We start from the raw sequence: 22,683 nt of genomic DNA, 5'->3' as shown, positions 1-22,683 counted from the left end.
AAATAGGTACAAAACTTTTGTTCCTGAAACTTTTTCATCTTGTATAGAAATTTGTCAATTTCTGCTTGAACAGAATTAGTTTTATTGTTACATTGCCAATAATCCTATATTACACAAACGTTGTAGATTTTGATGTTTTTATTTTTCAGATGATGAAAATGTGACATTGACAAGTTGGAGGCAGATAAAGGCAGATGAGTATTCCCAATCCCGAGAAACCTCTCCAGTTGAATGTACAACCGAGAATATAATTAGTGAGGATAATGTGCGAAGCAGTCCTGCATCAACCATTTTGAGACCTCGATTTGGCAAAGAATATCAACTTGTTGAACGTAGAAAAAGTGAGAGAGGTGGAAGCCCCTACAATTTGGAAACAACATGCAGCCCACAATCTCCTCGACAGAATTTAGTCTTCACATTCGATAATCTATTACCAATTACATCACTGACTGCTGATGGCTACTATTCCCCACCAGTTCAGCAGACATCTCACAGAATAGAACCTTCCTATGTCAATTTAGGACATGAAAGTGATGTTGACGGAGATGCAAGGTCAAGCTATATGAATATCAATATGACACCACCGTGTTCTCCATATACTAAACAACTAGGATGCATTGAACAATTAAATTATGCTGAAATTGATCTTTCTTCTCAATATTCTAGCAGTCATCAAAACAAGCCAATAAGTTCAAGATGTTCTGTAATTGATTACGCCACAATTGATATGGTGGCAACAGTGGCTGCTCAGAAAGCAGGACGTGAACATGCACAATCTAGGGGAGATGGGTTCCAAAAGTGTTCGTCTCCAAATGTGTATCAAAAGGGACACACTGGTTAATTTAAGAAGGATGACGTGTGATGCTATGATATAATATGTTCAACAGGTGATAATTGTAAAAAGTTTTATGGATAATTTTCTAAAAAATTTCATATCATTTTTATAGGATTGCTAAAATAACATGATTAATTATAAATCTAAATTTTTAACAAATGAAGAAAAATAAGTGCCTATTTGTCAAGATTCATTCATTTTCTAAAAGCTTTAAATAAGGTTGTAGTTACTATGCATTAGTAAATATATTTTTTTTGCTTTTATGAAAATGCATCACAACAACATTATTTTTTTTTTTGTATTCATGAAAATGCATCACAACAACCACAATATTTTTTTTTGCTTTTATGAAAATGCATCACAACAACCACAATATTTTTTTTGCTTTTATGAAAATGCATCACAACAACCACAATATTTTTTTTTGCTTTTATGAAAATGCATCACAACAACCACAATATTTTTTTTTTGCTTTTATGAAAATGCATCACAACAACATTATTTTTTTTTTTTTTTGCTTTTATAAAAATGCATCACAACAACCACATTATTTTTTTTTTTGCTTTTATGAAAATGCATCGCAACAACCACATTATTTTTTTTTTTTGCTTTTATGAAAATGCATCGCAACAACCACAATATTTTTTTTTTGCTTTTATGAAAATGCATCACAACAACCACAATATTTCTTTCTGCTTTTATGAAAATGCATCACAACAACCACAATATTTTTCTTTGCTTTTATGAAAATGCATCACAACAACCACATTATTTTTTTTTGCTTTTATGAAAACCATATTATTTTTCAATTACTAAATCTCTTCCATTGTCTTCCAAATATCATTATTTATAAAACTTTTAATTAAAAACACCATTTTCTCAAACAAAAATGTCTAACAACTGCACCAACTGCCATTTTTATTTCATAAAAAGCAAAATACTGTAGTGATTTTATCAATATACTACAATGAAAATAAAATTTTTGGTAAAATAAATCCTGTGAATGTGTATATTTATGTATGTAACTGAGTGTAGTCTACCTAAATTTTTCATTACAGCAATTAAAATTTTACGATAAAAGATGCTAGGATTCTCTTAGCATATTATTATCAAACTAGCGGGACATGTGAAAATTCCACAGGGGACTCATTCATATGTAATATATTGATGTTGGCATTCTGGAGATAATCAACGTAAATGGAGATGCTCTTATATTGTAGTAGCTCTTTTGTTAAAACTTCAAAAGCCAGCAGGGTCGTCCAGTATACCTCGGTCGTAAAGTACACTTAAATATGATATTTTAATTCTTGCAGGTTTCATATATATTATTTCTAGTTAATAGAGTTCATATATATTATTTATAGTTAATGTTCTTCCGATTTTTATATATTATATAGTTGCGATTTCAAAAATATAAAAATATATCCATATCCATATGACTTGGGGGCATCAGCTTGAATCGAAACCAAAACTTATGAAAATGTGTATATATATGTATATATATATATATATATATATAGTTTAGTGGAAATGGTAATTAATAAAAACTGAAGAAAGTGCTCAAGACCGTTGTAGAGCAGATATGCATTTTATTTTTTATTACCGTATCTTTCTGTTAAGTTACATTATTGTTTCAGCTACAAAACGACCAAAAAAACGGCCAAGTAGCTGAAACAATAATGTAACTTAACAGAAAGATATGGTAATAAAAAATAAAACGTATATACACACACACATATATATAACTGGAGTGTCATCAGCTATAATCGAAACCAAAACTTATAAAGAATTGTTGGTAAAATTATTTAAAAAATAAATGACTTGAGTGCCATCAGCTACAATCAAAACTGAAACCAAAAAAACAAATCTTATGAGAAATTCTTGGTAAAATTATTTATTACAAGAAATGAAAGTCCATAAACAATTAAAGGACAGTCATTTGGATGTAAATTTGACACACACAAAATACATGACACACACTATTAATATATAGATGACAACCAAAAAAAGAAAGAAATACAAAGTGTGGAACAGGAAGAGGGTGACAATTTTGGCAAAGAGTATTGGAATATTTCTTGTATTTTGTTGTTATTGTCGGGTTTTCTCCAAACAAACGAACTTGTAGCAGTTATTTATTTTTTGCTGTTATTCGAAAATGAAACGCAAGCAATAGCAACAAAAGCAAAAATGCTAAAACTTTCATTTCCAACAGAATCATAAAATTATTGATGAACTTCAGAGAAATTTAAAATAAAACTTGGATTGCGTTTAGATTTCTGTTCTATAGTTTTCCCAATCTGTTCTGCTCTCAGTCCTTGAAGATGAAATCCTTCACAGATTATGAGAATTTTAATGTTGTTCTTATCCTCATCCGCTGATCCTCATCAGCGAAAGTTTCATCACATTGATATTTTTTTTTCCGAATAGAAATCATCAATAACGAAAAGTTTAAAAAAAAAAATAAATCATCAATAACAGCAAGAAAAGTTTTTAAAAAATAGAAATCGTCAATAACAGCAAGAAAAGTTTTTAAAAAACAGAAATAATCAATAACAGCAGGAAAAGTTTTAAAAAATAGAAATCAATAAAAGCAAGAAAATTTATAAAAAATAGAAATCATCAATAACAGAAATAAAATTTACAAAAATCGAAATCATCAATAGCAGCAAGAAAAGTTTTAAAAATTTTTTTAAAATCATCAAGTTAAAAAATATAGAAATCATCAATAACAGCAAGAAAAGTTTAAAAAATAGAAATCATCAATAACAAGAAAAGTTTTTAACACAATACGAATCATCAAAAACTGCAGGCAAATTAAAAAAAAAAATAGAAATCGTCAATAACAGCCAGAAAAGTTTTAAAAAATAGAAATCATCAATAACATTAAGAAAAGTTTATAAAAAATGGAAATAATCAATAACATCAAGAAAAGTTTAAAAAAATAGACATCATCAATAACAGCAAAACATACTAAAAAAATAGAAATCATCAATAACAGCCAGAAAATTAAAAAAACATAGAAATCATCAGTAACATCAAGAAAATTTAAGAAAAAATAGAAATCATCAATAACAGCAAGAAAAGTTTTAAAAAAAAATAGAAATCATGATTTCTCCATTACCTATGACCTCACTCAGATTGTTCAGGAACCCACCCGTGTGCCCGACAATGATGGCCAGTATGCGAGCCTACTAGACCTTTTTTTCACAACTTGCCCTGAACTATGTTCAGTTTCTGTTCTGTCGCCTCTTGGCTCTTCCGACCACTCTGTTGTATCAATTAAGATAAAAATGAAATGTAATAAGTCCCCAGACGTACCTCTCCATGGTACAGTATATCGATACACTAAGGCTGACTGGGATAGCTTCCGTACATTTATAACTGATCTACCTCTGCATTCCATGTTTAAAAAGGATGTGTCCTCTATAGTATTAGACCTGACAGAATGGTTAATTGTAGGTATTGACCGTTTCATACCCTCGAAAAAGTTTCAGCAAAAACCTAACAGCCAGCCATGGTTCTCTCCAGAATGTGCTGCTGCCATTGCGCACAGAAATCACTTTTTCCACTGTTTCCAACGTAATAGATGCATGAAAACTAAAGCCGCTTTCGGACTGCCAGCAACCATTGTAAGAAAGTAATAAAGAATGCAAGAGAGTTGTATGCTCTATCTGTTAAGTCCAAAGTAGCTGAGCAGCGGTTTGGTTCCCACCAGTTTTGGCAAATAGCAAACAGAATCCTGAACAGAAGTGTGTGCTCCATCCCAACTATCATAAATGGACCTGAGGTAATCTCGTCAGCATCAGACAAAGCCAAACTCTTTGTCAAGAACTTCGCAGCTAATTCTACCCTTTGCGATCAAGGCTGCCAACCCCCAATATTTCCTCCTGTATCAGAAAACATGCTATGTGATATACGAATATCTGTACGTGATGTTGCCAAGCTAATCAAAAACCTTGATTCCAGTAAAGCAACTGGCCCTGACGGTATTCCAATTATTGTACTCAAAAAACTTCAACCTGAACTAGCGCCCATACTTACAAAACTGTTTAAATGTTGTCTTAAGGAGAATAGTTTCCCATCTCCCTGGAAAATTTCATCAGTATGCCCTGTATTTAAGAATTCAGGTGATCGCTCATCCCCCTCTCAGTACAGGCCAATAAGTCTCCTGTGCGTCATGAGTAAGTTGCTGGAATCTGTATTAAATACAGAAGTAATCAACCATCTCAACAAAAATAACCTTCCTAGTGACACTCAATATGGTTTCCGTTCTGCTAGATCTACAGCAGATGTGCTTACAGTTATATCTCATAGGATTAGCAAATCTCTCGACGGAGGCAACCTTTCTAGGGCAATTGCTCTTGACATATCTAAGGCCTTTGATAGGGTATGGCATAAAGGTTTACTTCATAAGATCTCTAGCTATGGTATAGCTGGAAAAGTCTTCTCAATTATTAAATCATTTCTTTCTGATAGGTTCATAAGAGTAGTAGTTGAGGGGCAAAAATCAGAAGCTCACAGTATTAATGCCGGTGTCCCTCAGGGGTCCATCCTGGGCCCAACTCTTTTCCTGATCTACATTAATGATCTTCCAAATCACATCCTTACATCATTTGTAGACATCTATGCTGACGACACTACCATTTATGGTAGCACATCTAAGACAGTAAACGACCAAGTTCTCTCAAATTCTCTCTCCTCTGATCTTGAGCACGTAGTACAATGGGGTTGGTTACTTTTAATGCATCTAAAACCAAGCTTCTCTCTTTACATCATCAACATTCTGATCCACATCTGACATCAATTGAAATGAATGGCTCTCGTCTTCAGGAGGCCTCAAGTTTTGACAAACTTCTTGGCTTGACCATTACTCCTGATCTTAAATGGAACACGTACATCAAATCTGTTGCCAAGGCCGCTGAAAAAATGGTGTGATCTTTCTATCGATCCGGTAGATATCTCACTGCTGATGCTATTCTCTCTCTATATAAGAGCCAGGTACGTCCAAGGATGGAATACTGTTGCCACATCTGGGTAGGAGCTGCTAGAAAGGACTTGGCCTGACTTGATAGAGTTCAAAATAGACTTCGTAGCCTCGTAGGAGATGCCCTTTTCTCTTCCTTACAACCTTTATCTCACAGAAGAGATGTTGCGAGTTTGTCTCTGATGTATCGTTATTTTCATGGAAAGTGTTCGACTGAGCTTCAATCTATGGTCCCCCCTCGCCAAACTTTCACAAGAAACACTCGTCTAGCTGAAAACACTATCAATAATTCCCCCCACTCTTTATCTGTGCCTAAACCTAAACGTAGATTCCATGAACAAGGTTTTTTTCTCAGAACTGCACGCTTGTGGAATTGTCTTCCGTTTTCCTGCTTTCCGGCTGACTACAATATGGTTGTCTTCAAGTCTAACGTAAATAAGTTCTTGATGAGCCGTTCCATATAAGTTATCAACTTTACCAAATTTTCATTACTAATGATTACTATAATGTCCAATTTCTACTGTACACTCTTTAACCCTTATCCTTGAGTGGCCTCTTGGCCTTGATAATGTGGTGATGCCTATGTAACAAAAAAAAAACCCAGACAGAAAAGTTCACAAAAATAGAAATCATCAATAACAGCAAGAAAATTTTTAAAAAATAGAAATCATCAATAACAGCAAGAAAATTTTTAAAAAATAGAAATCAATAACAGCAAGAAAATGTTTAAAAAATAGAAATCATCAATAACAGCAACAAGTGTTTTTAAAAAATAGAAATCATCAGTAACATCAAAAAAAGTTTTTAAAAAAATACAAATCGTCAATAACAGCAAGAGAAGTTTAAAAAAAAATAGAAATCATCAATAACATCAAGAAAGGTGTGTAAAAAAATAGAAATCATCAATAACAGCAAGAAAATGTTTAAAAAAAATAGAAATCATCAATAACAGCCAGAAAATGTTTAAAAAAAGAAATCATCAATAACAGCAAGAAAAGTTTAAAAAATAGAAATACCCACGAACAGCAAGAAAAGTTTTAAAAAAATAGAAATCATCAATAACAGCAAGAAAATTAAAAAAATAGACATCATCAATAACAGCAAGAAAAGTTTTAAAAAAACAGAAATCATCAATAACAGCAGAAACGTTTTTAAAAAAAATACTATTCATCAATAACAGCAAGAAAAATGTTTAAGAAATAGAAATCATCAATAAAAGCAAGAAAAGTTTTAAAAAAATAGAAATTATCAATAACAGCAAGAAAATTTTTTAAAACCAGAAAGCATCAATAACAGCGAGAAAAGTTTTTTAAAAAAATACAAATCATCAATAACAGCAGGAAAATTAATATAAACATATATAACAGCCGAAAAAGTATTAAAAAAAATAGAAATTGAAATTATTCTTTTAAACCTTTCTTGCTGTTATTGATAGAAATCATCAGTAACAGCAAGAAAAGTTTTTAAGAAATAGAAATCATCAATAATAGCAAGAAAAGTAAAAAAAAAAATAGAAATCATCAATAATAGCAAGAAAAGTTTTAAAAAATAGAAATCATCAATAACATCAAGAAAGGTGTGTAAAAAAATAGAAATCATCAATAACAGCAAAAAAATGTTTCAAAAATAGAAATCATCAATAACAGCAAGAAAAGTTTTTAACATAGAAATCATCAGTAACAGCCAGAAAAGTTTTTTAAAAAATAGAAATCATCAATAACAGCAAGAAAATGTTTAAAAAATAGAAATCATCCATAACAGCAAAAATAGTTAAAAAAAAGAAATAGAAATCATCAGTAACAGCAAGAAAATGCTAAAAAAATCGAAATAAAAAATAACAGCAAGAAAAGTTAAAAAAAAAAAAAGAAATAATCAATAACAGTAAGAAAATGTTTTAAAAATAGAAATCATCAATAACAGCAAGAAAAGTTTTACAAAATATAGAAATCATCAATAAGAGCAAGAAAAGTTTTACAAAATATAGAAATCATCAAAAACAACAAGAAAAGTTTTTTAAAAATACAAATCATCAATAACCGCAGGGAAATTAAAAAAGAAAAATAGAAATCGTCAATAACAGCCAGAAAAGTTTTAAAAAAATGTTTAAAAAATAGAAATCATCAATAACAGCAAGAAAAGTTGAAAAAAATAGAAATAATCAGTAACAGCCTGAAAAGTTTTTTAAAAAATGGAAATCATCAATAATAGCAAGAAAAGTTTAAAAAATAGAAATCATCAATGACAAGAGAAGTTTTTAAAAGAATAGAAATCATCAATAACAGCATGAAAAGTTTAAAAAATAGAAATCATCAATAACAGCAAGAAAAGTTAATAAAAAAAAATAGAAAGCATCAATAACAGCAAGGAAATGTTTAAAAAATATAGAAATCATCAATAACAGAGAGAAAAGTTAAAAAAAAAATAGAAATCATCAATAACTGAATAATGGAACACGTACATCAAATCTGTTGGTAAGGCCGCTGGAAAAATGGTGGGATCCTTCTATCGATCCGGTAGATATCTCACTGCTGATGCTATTCTCTCTCTATATAAGAGCCAGGTACGTCCAAGGATGGAATACTGTTGCCACATCTGGGCAGGAGCTGCTAGAAAGGACTGGGCCTGCCTTGATAGAGTTCAGAATAGACTTCGTAGCCTCGTAGGAGATGCCCTTTTCTCTTCCTTACAACCTTTATCTCACAGACGAGATGTTGCGAGTTTGTCTCTGATGTATCGTTATTTTCATGGAAAGTGTTCGAATGAGCTCCAATCTATAGTCCCCCCTCGCCAAACTTTCACAAGAAACACTCGTCTAGCTGAAAACACTATCAATAATTCCCCCCACTCTTTATCTGTGCCTAAACCTAAACGTAGATTCCATGAACAAGGTTTTTTTCTCAGAACTGCACGCTTGTGGAATTGTCTTCCGTTTTCCTGCTTTCCGGCTGACTACAATATGGTTGTCTTCAAGTCTAACGCAAATAAGTTCTTGATGAGCCGTTCCATATAAGTTATCAACTTTACCAAATTTACATTACTAATGATTACTATAATGTCCAATTTTTACTGTACACTCTTTAACCCTTATCCTTGAGTGGCCTCTTGGCCTTGATAATGTGGTGATGCCTATGTAACAAAAAAAAAACCCAGACAGAAAAGTTCAAAAAAATAGAAATCATCAATAACAGCAAGAAAAGTTTTAAAAAATAGAAATCATCAATAACAGCAAGAAAATTTTTAAAAAATAGAAATCATCAATAACAGTAAGAAAATGTTTAAAAAATAGAAATCATCAATAACAGCAACAAGTGTTTTTAAAAAATAGAAATCATTAGTAACATCAGAAAAAGTTTTTAAAAAAATACAAATCGTCAATAACATCAAGAAAGGTGTGTAAAAAAATAGAAATCATCAATAACAGCAAGAAAGGTGTGTAAAAAAATAGAAATCATCAATAACAGCAAGAAAATGTTTAAAAAAATAGAAATCATCAATAACATAATGAAAAGTTTTTTAAAAAACAGAAATCATCAATAACAGAAAATGTTAAAAATATAGAAATCATCAATAGCAGCAAGAAAAGTTAAAAAAAATAGAAATCATCAGTAACATAAAGAAAAGTTTTAAAAACAAATAAAAATCATCAATAACAGCCAGAAAATGTTTAAAAAAAGAAATCATCAATAACAGCAAGAAAAGTTTAAAAAATAGAAATACCCACGAACAGCAAGAAAAGTTTTAAAAGAATAGAAATCATCAATAACAGCAAGAAAATTAAAAAATAGACATCATCAATAACAGCAAGAAAAGTTTTAAAAAAACAGAAATCATCAATAACAGCAGAAACGTTTTTAAAAAAAATACTATTAATCAATAACAGCAAGAAAAGTTTTTAAAAACATAGAAATCATCAATAACATCAAGAAAAGTTTAAAAATAGAAATCAATAACATCAAGAAAATGTTTCAAAAATAGAAATCATCAATAACAGCAAGAAAAATGTTTAAGAAATAGAAATCATCAACAACAGCAAGAAAAATGTTTAAAAAATAGAAATCATCAATAAAAGCAAGAAAAGTTTTAAAATAATAGAAATTATCAATAACAGCAAGAAAATTTTTTTAAACCAGAAAGCATCAATAACAGCGAGAAAAGTTCTTAAAAAAAATAGAAATTATCAATAACAACAAGAAAAGTTTTTTTACAAAATACAAATCATCAATAACAGCAGGAAAAGTTTAAAAAAAAAAATAGAAATCATGAATAACAGAAAGAAAAGTTTTAAAAAATAGAAATCATCAATAACAGCAAGAAAATTTTAAAAATAGAAATCAATAACAGCAAGATAAGTTTTTAAACAATAGAAAGCATCAATAACAGCAAGACAATTTAAAAAAATAGAAATCATCAATAACAGCAAGAAAATTTTAAAAATAGAAATCATCAATAACAACAAGAAAAGTTTTTTAAAAAAATACAAATCATCAATAACAGCAGGAAAATTAATATAAACATATATAACAGCCGAAAAAGTATTAAAAAAATAGAAATTGAAATTATTCTTTTAAACCTTTCTTGCTGTTATTGATAGAAATCATCAGTAACAGCCAGAAAAGTTTTTAAAAAAATAGAAATCATCAATAACAGGAAGAAAAGTTTTAAAAAAATAGAAATCATCAATAACAGCAAGAAAATTTAAAAAAATAGAAATCATCAATAAAAGCCAGAAAAGTTTTAAAAGAATAGAAATTATCAATAACAGCAAGAATTTTTTTTAAAAACAGAAAGCATCAATAACAGCGAGAAAATTTTTTTAAAAAAATAGAAATTATCAATAACAGCAAGAAAAGATTTTACAAAATACAAATCATCAATAACAGCAGGAAAAGTTGAAAAAAATAGAAATCATGAATAACAGAAAGAAAAGTTTTTAAAAAAAGAAATCATCAATACCAGCAAGAATTTTTTAAAAAATAGAAATCATCAATAACAGCGAGAAAAGTTTTTTAAAAAATAGAAATCATCAAAAACACCAAGAAAATTTTTACAAAAATAAGAAGCATCAATAACAGCAAGAAAATTTTAAAAAAATAGAAATAACAATAACAGCAAGAAAATTTTAAAAATATAGAAATCATAAATAACAGCAAGAAAAGTTTAAAACAAAAATAGAAATCGTCAATAGCAGCAAGAAAATTTAAAAAAATAGAAATCAATAACAGCAAGAAAAGTTTTTAAAAAATAGAAAACATCAATAACAGCAAGAAAATTTAAACAATATAGAAATCATCAATAACAGCAAGAAAAGTTTCTAAAAAAAATAGAAATCATCAATAACAGCGAGAAAATTTAAAAAAATAGAAATCAATAACAGCAAGATAAGTTTTTAAACAATAGAAAGCATCAATAACAGCAAGACAATTTAAAAAAATAGAAATCATCAATAACAGCAAGAAAATTTTAAAAATAGAAATCATCAATAACAACAAGAAAAGTTTTAAAAAAAAATACAAATCATCAATACCAGCAGGAAAATTAATATAAACATATATAACAGCCGAAAAAGTATTAAAAAAAATTAGAAATTGAAATTATCAATAACAGCAAGAAAGGTTTAAAAGAATAGAAATCATCAGTAACAGCAAGAAAAGTTTTTAAGAAATAGAAATCATCAATAACAGCAAGAAAATTTAAAAAATATAGAAATCATCAATAATAGCAAGAAAAGTTAAAAAAAAAATAGAAATCATAAATAACAGCAAGAAAATGTTAAAAAAATAGAAATCATCAATAACAGCAAGAAAAGTTTAAAAAAAAAAAAGAAATCATCAGTAACAGCCAGAAAAGTTTTAAAAAAAATAGAAATCATCAATAACAGGAAGAAAAGTTTTAAAAAAATAGAAATCATCAATAACAGCAAGAAAATTTAAAAAAATAGAAATCATCAATAAAAGCCAGAAAAGTTTTAAAAGAATAGAAATTATCAATAACAGCAAGAATTTTTTTTAAAAACAGAAAGCATCAATAACAGCGAGAAAATTTTTTTAAAAAAATAGAAATTATCAATAACAGCAAGAAAAGATTTTACAAAATACAAATCATCAATAACAGCAGGAAAAGTTGAAAAAAATAGAAATCATGAATAACAGAAAGAAAAGTTTTTAAAAAAAGAAATCATCAATACCAGCAAGAATTTTTTAAAAAATAGAAATCATCAATAACAGCGAGAAAAGTTTTTTAAAAAATAGAAATCATCAAAAACACCAAGAAAATTTTTACAAAAATAAGAAGCATCAATAACAGCAAGAAAATTTTAAAAAAATAGAAATAACAATAACAGCAAGAAAATTTTAAAAATATAGAAATCATAAATAACAGCAAGAAAAGTTTAAAACAAAAATAGAAATCGTCAATAGCAGCAAGAAAATTTAAAAAAATAGAAATCAATAACAGCAAGAAAAGTTTTTAAAAAATAGAAAACATCAATAACAGCAAGAAAATTTAAACAATATAGAAATCATCAAGAACAGCAAGAAATTTTTTTTAAAAATAGAAATCATCAATAACAGCAAGAAAATTTAAAAAATATTGAAATCATCAATAACAGCAAGAAAATTTTCAAAAAATAGAAATCATCAGTAACACCAAGAAAATGTTTAAAAAAATAGAAATCATCAATAACATCAAGAAAATGTTTAAGAAAATAGAAATCATCAATAATAGCAAGAAAAGTTTAAAAAAATAGAAATCATCAATAACAGCAAGAAAAGTTTAAAAAAATAGAAATCATCAATAACAGCAAGAAAAGTTTAAAAAAATAGAAATCATCAGTAACACCAAGAAAATGTTTAAAAAAATAGAAATCATAAATAATAGCAAGAAAAGTTTTTAAAAAAATAGAAATCATAAATAACAACAAGAAAAGTTTTTAAAAAATAGAAATCATCAATAACAGCAAGAAAATGTTTAAAAAATAGAAATCATCAATAACAGCAAGAAAATGTTTAAAAAATAGAAATCATCAATAACAGCAAAAAAGTTTAAAAATAGAAATCATCAGTAACATCAAGAAAGGTTTTTAAAAAAATAGAAATCATCAATAACAGCAAGAAAAGTTTACAAAATAGAAATCAATAACAGCAAGATAAGTTTTTAAAAAATAGAAAGCATCAATAACAGCAAGACAATTTAAAAAAATAGAAATCATCAATAACAGCAAGAAAATTTTAAAAATAGACATCATCAATAACAACAAAAGTTTTGTAAAAAAATACAAATCATCAATAACAGCAGGAAAATTAAATAAAAAATAGAAAGCATATATAACAGCGGAAAAAGTATAAAAAAATTGAAATTGAAATTATCAATAACAGCAAGAAAAGTTTAAAAGAAGAGAAATCATCAGTAACAGCAAGAAAAGTTTTTAAGAAATAGAAATCATCAATAACAGCAAGAGAATTAAAAAAATATAGAAATGATCAATAACATCAAGAAAAGTTTTAAAAAAATAGAAATCATAAATAACAGCAAGAAAAGTAAAAAAAAATAGAAATCATCAATAACAGCAAGAAAATGTAAAAAATAAAGAAATCATCAATAACAGCAAGAAAATGTGAAAAAAATAGAAATCATCAATAACAGCAAGAAAAGTTTTTAAAAAAATAGAAATGATCAATACCAGCAAGAAAATCTTTAAAAAAATAGAAATCATACAGGACAGGAAGAAAAGTTTTAAAAAAATAGAAATCATCAGTAATATCAATAAAAGTTTTTTAAAAAATAGAAATCATCAATAACAGCAAGAAAATGTTTGAAGAATAGAAATAATCAATAACAGCAAGAAAAGTTTAAAAAACAAAGAAATAATCAGTAACAGCCAGAAAAGTGTTTAAAAAAATAGAAATGATAAATAACAGCAAGAAAATTAAAAAAAATAAGATTCATCAATAAAAGCAAGAAAAGTTTTAAAAGAATAGAAATTATCAATAACAGCAAGAAAAGTTTTTAAAAACAGAAAGCATCAATAACAGCGGGAAAAGTTATTTAAAAAAAATAGAAATTATCAATAACAGCAAGAAAAGTTTTTTAAAAAATACAAAATATCCATAACAGCAGGAAAAGTTTTTAAAAAAAATAGAAATCATGAATAACAGAAAGAAAAGTTGTAAAAAATAGAAATCATCAACACCAGCAAGAAAATTAAAAAAAAATAGAAATCATCAATAACAGCAAGAAAATTTTAAAAAAAAATAGAAATTATCAAGAACACCAAGAAAATTTTTAAAAAATAAGAAGCATCAATAACAGCAAGAAAATTAAAAAAAAAATAGAAATAACAATAACAGCAAGAAAAGTTTTAAAAAAAATAGAAATCATCAATAACAGTAAGAAAAGTTTGTAAAAATATAGAAATCATCAATAACAGCAAGAAAATTAAAAAAAATAGGAATCAATAACAGCAAGAAAAGTTTTTAAAAAATAGAAAACATCAATAACAGCAAGAAAAATTTAAAAAAATAGAAATCATCAAGAACAGCAAGAAAATTTTTTTAAAAATAGATATCATCAATAACAGCAAGAAAATTTAAAAAATATTGAAATCATCAATAACAGCAAGAAAATTTTAAAACATAGAAATCATCAATAACATCAAGAACAGTTAAAAAAAATAGAAATCATCAGTAACACCAAGAAAATGTTTAAAAAAATAGAAATCATCAATGACAAGAGAAGTTTTTAAAAGAATAGAAATCATCAATAACAGCATGAAAAGTTTAAAAAATAGAAATCATCAATAACAGCAAGAAAAGTTAATAAAAAAAAATAGAAAGCATCAATAACAGCAAGGAAATGTTTAAAAAATATAGAAATCATCAATAACAGAGAGAAAAGTTAAAAAAAAAATAGAAATCATCAATAACTGAATAATGGAACACGTACATCAAATCTGTTGGTAAGGCCGCTGGAAAAATAGTGGGATCCTTCTATCGATCCGGTAGATATCTCACTGCTGATGCTATTCTCTCTCTATATAAGAGCCAGGTACGTCCAAGGATGGAATACTGTTGCCACATCTGGGCAGGAGCTGCTAGAAAGGACTGGGCCTGCCTTGATAGAGTTCAGAATAGACTTCGTAGCCTCGTAGGAGATGCCCTTTTCTCTTCCTTACAACCTTTATCTCACAGACGAGATGTTGCGAGTTTGTCTCTGATGTATCGTTATTTTCATGGAAAGTGTTCGAATGAGCTCCAATCTATAGTCCCCCCTCGCCAAACTTTCACAAGAAACACTCGTCTAGCTGAAAACACTATCAATAATTCCCCCCACTCTTTATCTGTGCCTAAACCTAAACGTAGATTCCATGAACAAGGTTTTTTTCTCAGAACTGCACGCTTGTGGAATTGTCTTCCGTTTTCCTGCTTTCCGGCTGACTACAATATGGTTGTCTTCAAGTCTAACGCAAATAAGTTCTTGATGAGCCGTTCCATATAAGTTATCAACTTTACCAAATTTACATTACTAATGATTACTATAATGTCCAATTTTTACTGTACACTCTTTAACCCTTATCCTTGAGTGGCCTCTTGGCCTTGATAATGTGGTGATGCCTATGTAACAAAAAAAAAACCCAGACAGAAAAGTTCAAAAAAATAGAAATCATCAATAACAGCAAGAAAAGTTTTAAAAAATAGAAATCATCAATAACAGCAAGAAAATTTTTAAAAAATAGAAATCATCAATAACAGTAAGAAAATGTTTAAAAAATAGAAATCATCAATAACAGCAACAAGTGTTTTTAAAAAATAGAAATCATTAGTAACATCAGAAAAAGTTTTTAAAAAAATACAAATCGTCAATAACATCAAGAAAGGTGTGTAAAAAAATAGAAATCATCAATAACAGCAAGAAAGGTGTGTAAAAAAATAGAAATCATCAATAACAGCAAGAAAATGTTTAAAAAAATAGAAATCATCAATAACATAATGAAAAGTTTTTTAAAAAACAGAAATCATCAATAACAGAAAATGTTAAAAATATAGAAATCATCAATAGCAGCAAGAAAAGTTAAAAAAAATAGAAATCATCAGTAACATAAAGAAAAGTTTTAAAAACAAATAAAAATCATCAATAACAGCCAGAAAATGTTTAAAAAAAGAAATCATCAATAACAGCAAGAAAAGTTTAAAAAATAGAAATACCCACGAACAGCAAGAAAAGTTTTAAAAGAATAGAAATCATCAATAACAGCAAGAAAATTAAAAAATAGACATCATCAATAACAGCAAGAAAAGTTTTAAAAAAACAGAAATCATCAATAACAGCAGAAACGTTTTTAAAAAAAATACTATTAATCAATAACAGCAAGAAAAGTTTTTAAAAACATAGAAATCATCAATAACATCAAGAAAAGTTTAAAAATAGAAATCAATAACATCAAGAAAATGTTTCAAAAATAGAAATCATCAATAACAGCAAGAAAAATGTTTAAGAAATAGAAATCATCAACAACAGCAAGAAAAATGTTTAAAAAATAGAAATCATCAATAAAAGCAAGAAAAGTTTTAAAATAATAGAAATTATCAATAACAGCAAGAAAATTTTTTTAAACCAGAAAGCATCAATAACAGCGAGAAAAGTTCTTAAAAAAAATAGAAATTATCAATAACAACAAGAAAAGTTTTTTTACAAAATACAAATCATCAATAACAGCAGGAAAAGTTTAAAAAAAAAAATAGAAATCATGAATAACAGAAAGAAAAGTTTTAAAAAATAGAAATCATCAATAACAGCAAGAAAATTTTAAAAATAGAAATCAATAACAGCAAGATAAGTTTTTAAACAATAGAAAGCATCAATAACAGCAAGACAATTTAAAAAAATAGAAATCATCAATAACAGCAAGAAAATTTTAAAAATAGAAATCATCAATAACAACAAGAAAAGTTTTTTAAAAAAATACAAATCATCAATAACAGCAGGAAAATTAATATAAACATATATAACAGCCGAAAAAGTATTAAAAAAATAGAAATTGAAATTACTCTTTTAAACCTTTCTTGCTGTTATTGATAGAAATCATCAGTAACAGCAAGAAAAGTTTTTAAGAAATAGAAATCATAAATAACATCAGGAAAAGTTTAAAAAATTGAAATCATCAATAACATCAAGAAAGGTGTGTAAAAAAATAGAAATCATCAATAACAGCAAGAAAAGTTTTTAAGAAATAGAAATCATCAATAACATCAGGAAAAGTTTAAAAAAATAGAAATCATCAATAACAGCAAAAAAATGTTTCAAAAATAGAAATCATCAATAACAGCAAGAAAAGTTTTTAACATAGAAATCATCAGTAACAGCCAGAAAAGTTTTTTAAAAAATAGAAATTATCAATAACAGCAAGAAAATGTTTAAAAAATAGAATCATCCATAACAGCAAAAATAGTTAAAAAAAAAGAAATAGAAATCATCAATAACAGCAAGAAAATGCTAAAAAAATCGAAATAAAAAATAACAGCAAGAAAATTTTTTAAAAATAGAAATCATCAATAACAGCAAGAAAAGTTTTACAAAATATAGAAATCATCAATAAGAGCAAGAAAAGTTTAAAAAAATAGAAATCATCAATAATATCAACACAGGTTAAAAAAAAATAGAAATCATCAGTGTCAACAAGAAAAGTTTTTAAAAAAATAGAAATCATCAATAACAGCAAGAAAAGTTAATAAAAAAAAATAGAAATCATCAAATAAAAATAACAGCAAAAAAAGTTTTTAAAAAAATAGAAAGCATCAATAACAGCAAGAAAAGTTAAAAAAAATAGAAATCATCAATAACTGAATAATGGAACACATACATCAAATCTGTTGGTAAGGCCGCTGGAAAAATGGTGGGATCCTTCTATCGATCCGGTAGATATCTCACTGCTGATGCTATTCTCTATCTATATAAGAGCCAGGTACGTCCAAGGATGGAATACTGTTGCCACGTCTGGGCAGGAGCTGCTAGAAAGGACTTGGCCTGCCTTGATAGAGTTCAGAATAGACTTCGTAGCCTCGTAGGAGATGTCCTTTTCTCTTCCTTGCAACCTCTTTCTCACGGAAGAGATGTTGCGAGTTTGTCTCTGATGTATCGTTATTTTCATGGAAAGTGTTCGACTGAGCTTCAATCTATGGTCCCCCCTCGCCAAACTTTCACAAGAAACACTCGTCTAGCTGTAAACACGATCAATAATTCCCCCCACTCTTTATCTGTGCTTAAACCTAAACAGAGATTCCATGAACAAAGCTTCTTTCTTAGAACTGCACGCCTGTGAAATTGTCTTCCGTTTTCCTGCTTTCCAGCTGACTACAATATGGTTGTCTTCAAGTCTAACGTAAATAAGTTCTTGATTAGCCATTCCATATAAGTTATCAAATTTACCAAATTTTCATTACTAATGATTACTATATTGTCCAATTTCTACTGTACACTCTTTAACCCTTATCTTTGTGTGGCCTCTTGGCCTTGATAATGTGGTGATGCCTATGTAACAAAAAAAAACCCAGACAGAAAAGTTTAAAAAATAGAAATCATCAATAACAGCAAGAAAAGTTTTAAAAAATAGAAATCATCAATAAAAGCAAGAAAAGTTTTAAAATAATAGAAATTATCAATAACAGCAAGAAAATTTTTTAAAACCAGAAAGCATCAATTACAGCGAGAAAAGTTTTAAAAAAAAATAGAAATTATCAATAACAACAAGAAAAGTTTTTTTTACAAAATACAAATAATCAATAACAGCAGGAAAAGTTAAAAAAAATAGAAATCATGAATAACAGAAAGAAAAGTTTTAAAAAATAGAAATCATCAATAACAGCGAGAAAAGTTTCTAAAAAAAATAGAAATCATCAATAACAGCGAGAAAATTTAAAAAAATAGAAATCAATAACAGCAAGATAAGTTTTTAAACAATAGAAAGCATCAATAACAGCAAGACAATTTAAAAAAATAGAAATCATCAATAACAGCAAGAAAATTTTAAAAATAGAAATCATCAATAACAACAAGAAAAGTTTTAAAAAAAAATACAAATCATCAATACCAGCAGGAAAATTAATATAAACATATATAACAGCCGAAAAAGTATTAAAAAAAATTAGAAATTGAAATTATCAATAACAGCAAGAAAGGTTTAAAAGAATAGAAATCATCAGTAACAGCAAGAAAAGTTTTTAAGAAATAGAAATCATCAATAACAGCAAGAAAATTTAAAAAATATAGAAATCATCAATAATAGCAAGAAAAGTTAAAAAAAAAATAGAAATCATAAATAACAGCAAGAAAATGTTAAAAAAATAGAAATCATCAATAACAGCAAGAAAAGTTTTAAAAAAAAAAGAAATCATCAGTAACAGCCAGAAAAGTTTTTAAAAAAATAGAAATCATCAATAACAGGAAGAAAAGTTTTAAAAAAATAGAAATCATCAATAACAGCAAGAAAATTTAAAAAAATAGAAATCATCAATAAAAGCCAGAAAAGTTTTAAAAGAATAGAAATTATCAATAACAGCAAGAATTTTTTTTAAAAACAGAAAGCATCAATAACAGCGAGAAAATTTTTTTAAAAAAATAGAAATTATCAATAACAGCAAGAAAAGATTTTACAAAATACAAATCATCAATAACAGCAGGAAAAGTTGAAAAAAATAGAAATCATGAATAACAGAAAGAAAAGTTTTTAAAAAAAGAAATCATCAATACCAGCAAGAATTTTTTAAAAAATAGAAATCATCAATAACAGCGAGAAAAGTTTTTTAAAAAATAGAAATCATCAAAAACACCAAGAAAATTTTTACAAAAATAAGAAGCATCAATAACAGCAAGAAAATTTTAAAAAAATAGAAATAACAATAACAGCAAGAAAATTTTAAAAATATAGAAATCATAAATAACAGCAAGAAAAGTTTAAAACAAAAATAGAAATCGTCAATAGCAGCAAGAAAATTTAAAAAAATAGAAATCAATAACAGCAAGAAAAGTTTTTAAAAAATAGAAAACATCAATAACAGCAAGAAAATTTAAACAATATAGAAATCATCAATAACAGCAAGAAAAGTTTCTAAAAAAAATAGAAATCATCAATAACAGCGAGAAAATTTAAAAAAATAGAAATCAATAACAGCAAGATAAGTTTTTAAACAATAGAAAGCATCAATAACAGCAAGACAATTTAAAAAAATAGAAATCATCAATAACAGCAAGAAAATTTTAAAAATAGAAATCATCAATAACAACAAGAAAAGTTTTAAAAAAAAATACAAATCATCAATACCAGCAGGAAAATTAATATAAACATATATAACAGCCGAAAAAGTATTAAAAAAAATTAGAAATTGAAATTATCAATAACAGCAAGAAAGGTTTAAAAGAATAGAAATCATCAGTAACAGCAAGAAAAGTTTTTAAGAAATAGAAATCATCAATAACAGCAAGAAAATTTAAAAAATATAGAAATCATCAATAATAGCAAGAAAAGTTTAAAAAAAAATAGAAATCATAAATAACAGCAAGAAAATGTTAAAAAAATAGAAATCATCAATAACAGCAAGAAAAGTTTTAAAAAAAAAAGAAATCATCAGTAACAGCCAGAAAAGTTTTTAAAAAAATAGAAATCATCAATAACAGGAAGAAAAGTTTTAAAAAAATAGAAATCATCAATAAAAGCCAGAAAAGTTTTAAAAGAATAGAAATTATCAATAACAGCAAGAATTTTTTTTAAAAACAGAAAGCATCAATAACAGCGAGAAAATTTTTAAAAAAAAATAGAAATTATCAATAACAGCAAGAAAAGATTTTACAAAATACAAATCATCAATAACAGCAGGAAAAGTTGAAAAAAATAGAAATCATGAATAACAGAAAGAAAAGTTTTTAAAAAAAGAAATCATCAATACCAGCAAGAATTTTTTAAAAAATAGAAATCATCAATAACAGCGAGAAAAGTTTTTTAAAAAATAGAAATCATCAAAAACACCAAGAAAATTTTTACAAAAATAAGAAGCATCAATAACAGCAAGAAAATTTTAAAAAAATAGAAATAACAATAACAGCAAGAAAATTTTAAAAATATAGAAATCATAAATAACAGCAAGAAAAGTTTAAAACAAAAATAGAAATCGTCAATAGCAGCAAGAAAATTTAAAAAAATAGAAATCAATAACAGCAAGAAAAGTTTTTAAAAAATAGAAAACATCAATAACAGCAAGAAAATTTAAACAATATAGAAATCATCAATAACAGCAAGAAAAGTTTTAAAAAATAGAAATCATCAGTAACAGCAATAAAAGTTTAAAAAAATAAAAATCATCAATAACAGCAATAAAAGTTTAAATAAATAAAAATCATCAATAACATCAAGAAAATTTTAAAAAAATAGAAACCATCAGTAATATCAATAAAAGTTTAAAAAAATAATAAAAATCATCAATAACAGCAAGAAAATGCTTAAGGAATAGAAATCATCAATAACAGCAAGAAAAGTTTAAAAAACAAAGAAATCATCAGTAACGGCCAGAAAAGTTTAAAAAAAAATAGAAATCATCAATAACAGGAAGAAAAGTTTTAAAAAATAGAAATCATCAATAACAGCAAGAAAATGTTTAAAAAATGGAAATCATCAATAACAGCAACAAGTGTGTTTAAAAAATAGAAATCATCAGTAAAATCAAAAAAAGTTTTTAAAAAAATACAAATCGTAAATAACAGCAACAGAAGTTTAAAAAAAAATAGAAATCATCAATAACATCAAGAAAGGTGTGTAAAAAATAGAAATCATCAATAACAGCAAGAAAACGTTTAAAAAATAGAAATCATCAATAACAGCAAGAAAAGTTTTAAGAAATAGAAATCATCAATAACAGCAAGACAATTTTTAAAAAAATAAAAATCATCATTAACAGCAAAAACATTTAAAAAATAGAAATAATCAATAACAGCAAGAAAAGTTTAAAAAATAGAAATACCCACGAACAGCAAGAAAGGTTTTTAAAAAAATAGAAATCATCAATAACAGCAAGAAAATTAAAAAATAGACATCATCAATAACAGCAAGAAAAGTTTTAAAAAAACAGAAATCATCAATAACAGCAGAAACGTTTTTAAAAAAATACTATTCATCAATAACAGCAAGAAAAGTTTTTAAAAACATAGAAATCATCAATAACATCAAGAAAAGTTTAAAAATAGAAATCAATAACATCAAGAAAATGTTTCAAAAATAGAAATCATCAATAACAGCAAGAAGAGTTAAAAAAGTAGAAATAATCAATAACAGCAAGAAAATGTAAAAAATAGAAATTTCCAATAAAAAAATAAAAAATAATAGCAAGTAAAGTTATTAATTTCTATTTTTAAAAATTTTTTAAAACCAGAAAGCATCAATAACAGCGAGAAAAGTTTAAAAAAAAATAGAAATTATCAATAACAGCAAGAAAAGTTTTTTACAAAATACAAATCATCAATAAAAGACGGAAAAGTTGGAAAAAAAATAGAAATCATGAATAACAGACAGAAAAGTTGTAAAAAATAGAAATCATCAATACCAGCAAGACAATTTAAAAAAATAGAAATCATCAATAACAGCGAGAAGAGTTTTTTTTTTAAATAGAAATCATCAATAACAGCAAGAAAATTTTAAAAAAAATAGAAATCATCAAGAACACCAAGAAAATTTTTAAAAAATAAGAAGCATCAACAACAGCAAGAAAATAAAAAAAAATAGAAATCAATAACAGCAAGAAAAGTTTTTAAAAAATAGAAAACATCAATAACAGCAAGAAAAATTTAAAACAATAGAAATCATCAAGAACAGCAAGAAATTTTTTTT

General features: G+C 26.6%; 1 protein-coding gene across 5 annotated transcripts in view; it reads left to right on the top strand.

Annotated features, from left to right (window-relative positions):
- LOC145254891 (uncharacterized) overlaps positions 1–22,461 on the top strand; it is a 223,877-nt gene extending 201,416 nt beyond the window's left edge. For 3 of the 5 annotated variants that reach the window (XM_080113805.1, XM_080113807.1, XM_080113806.1), the window contains one exon: positions 150–22,461. In XM_080113805.1, coding sequence (XP_079969931.1) covers positions 150–841 — 692 coding nt within the window. In that variant the 3' untranslated portion in view covers positions 842–22,461. Of the gene's footprint in view, positions 1–126 lie in introns of all 5 variants that reach the window. The other 2 variants (XR_013863829.1, XM_080113808.1) reach the window with 2 other exon arrangements.
- Positions 22,462–22,683: the final 222 nt, after the last annotated feature.

The sequence above is a fragment of the Euprymna scolopes genome, chromosome 30, assembly GCF_053919585.1.
Source record: "Euprymna scolopes isolate OS-2025 chromosome 30, ASM5391958v1, whole genome shotgun sequence".
Lineage (NCBI taxonomy): Eukaryota > Metazoa > Mollusca > Cephalopoda > Sepiida > Sepiolidae > Euprymna > Euprymna scolopes.
The sequence above is the reverse complement of the archived record's forward strand: the minus strand, read 5'-3'. Positions and strand labels throughout refer to the sequence as shown.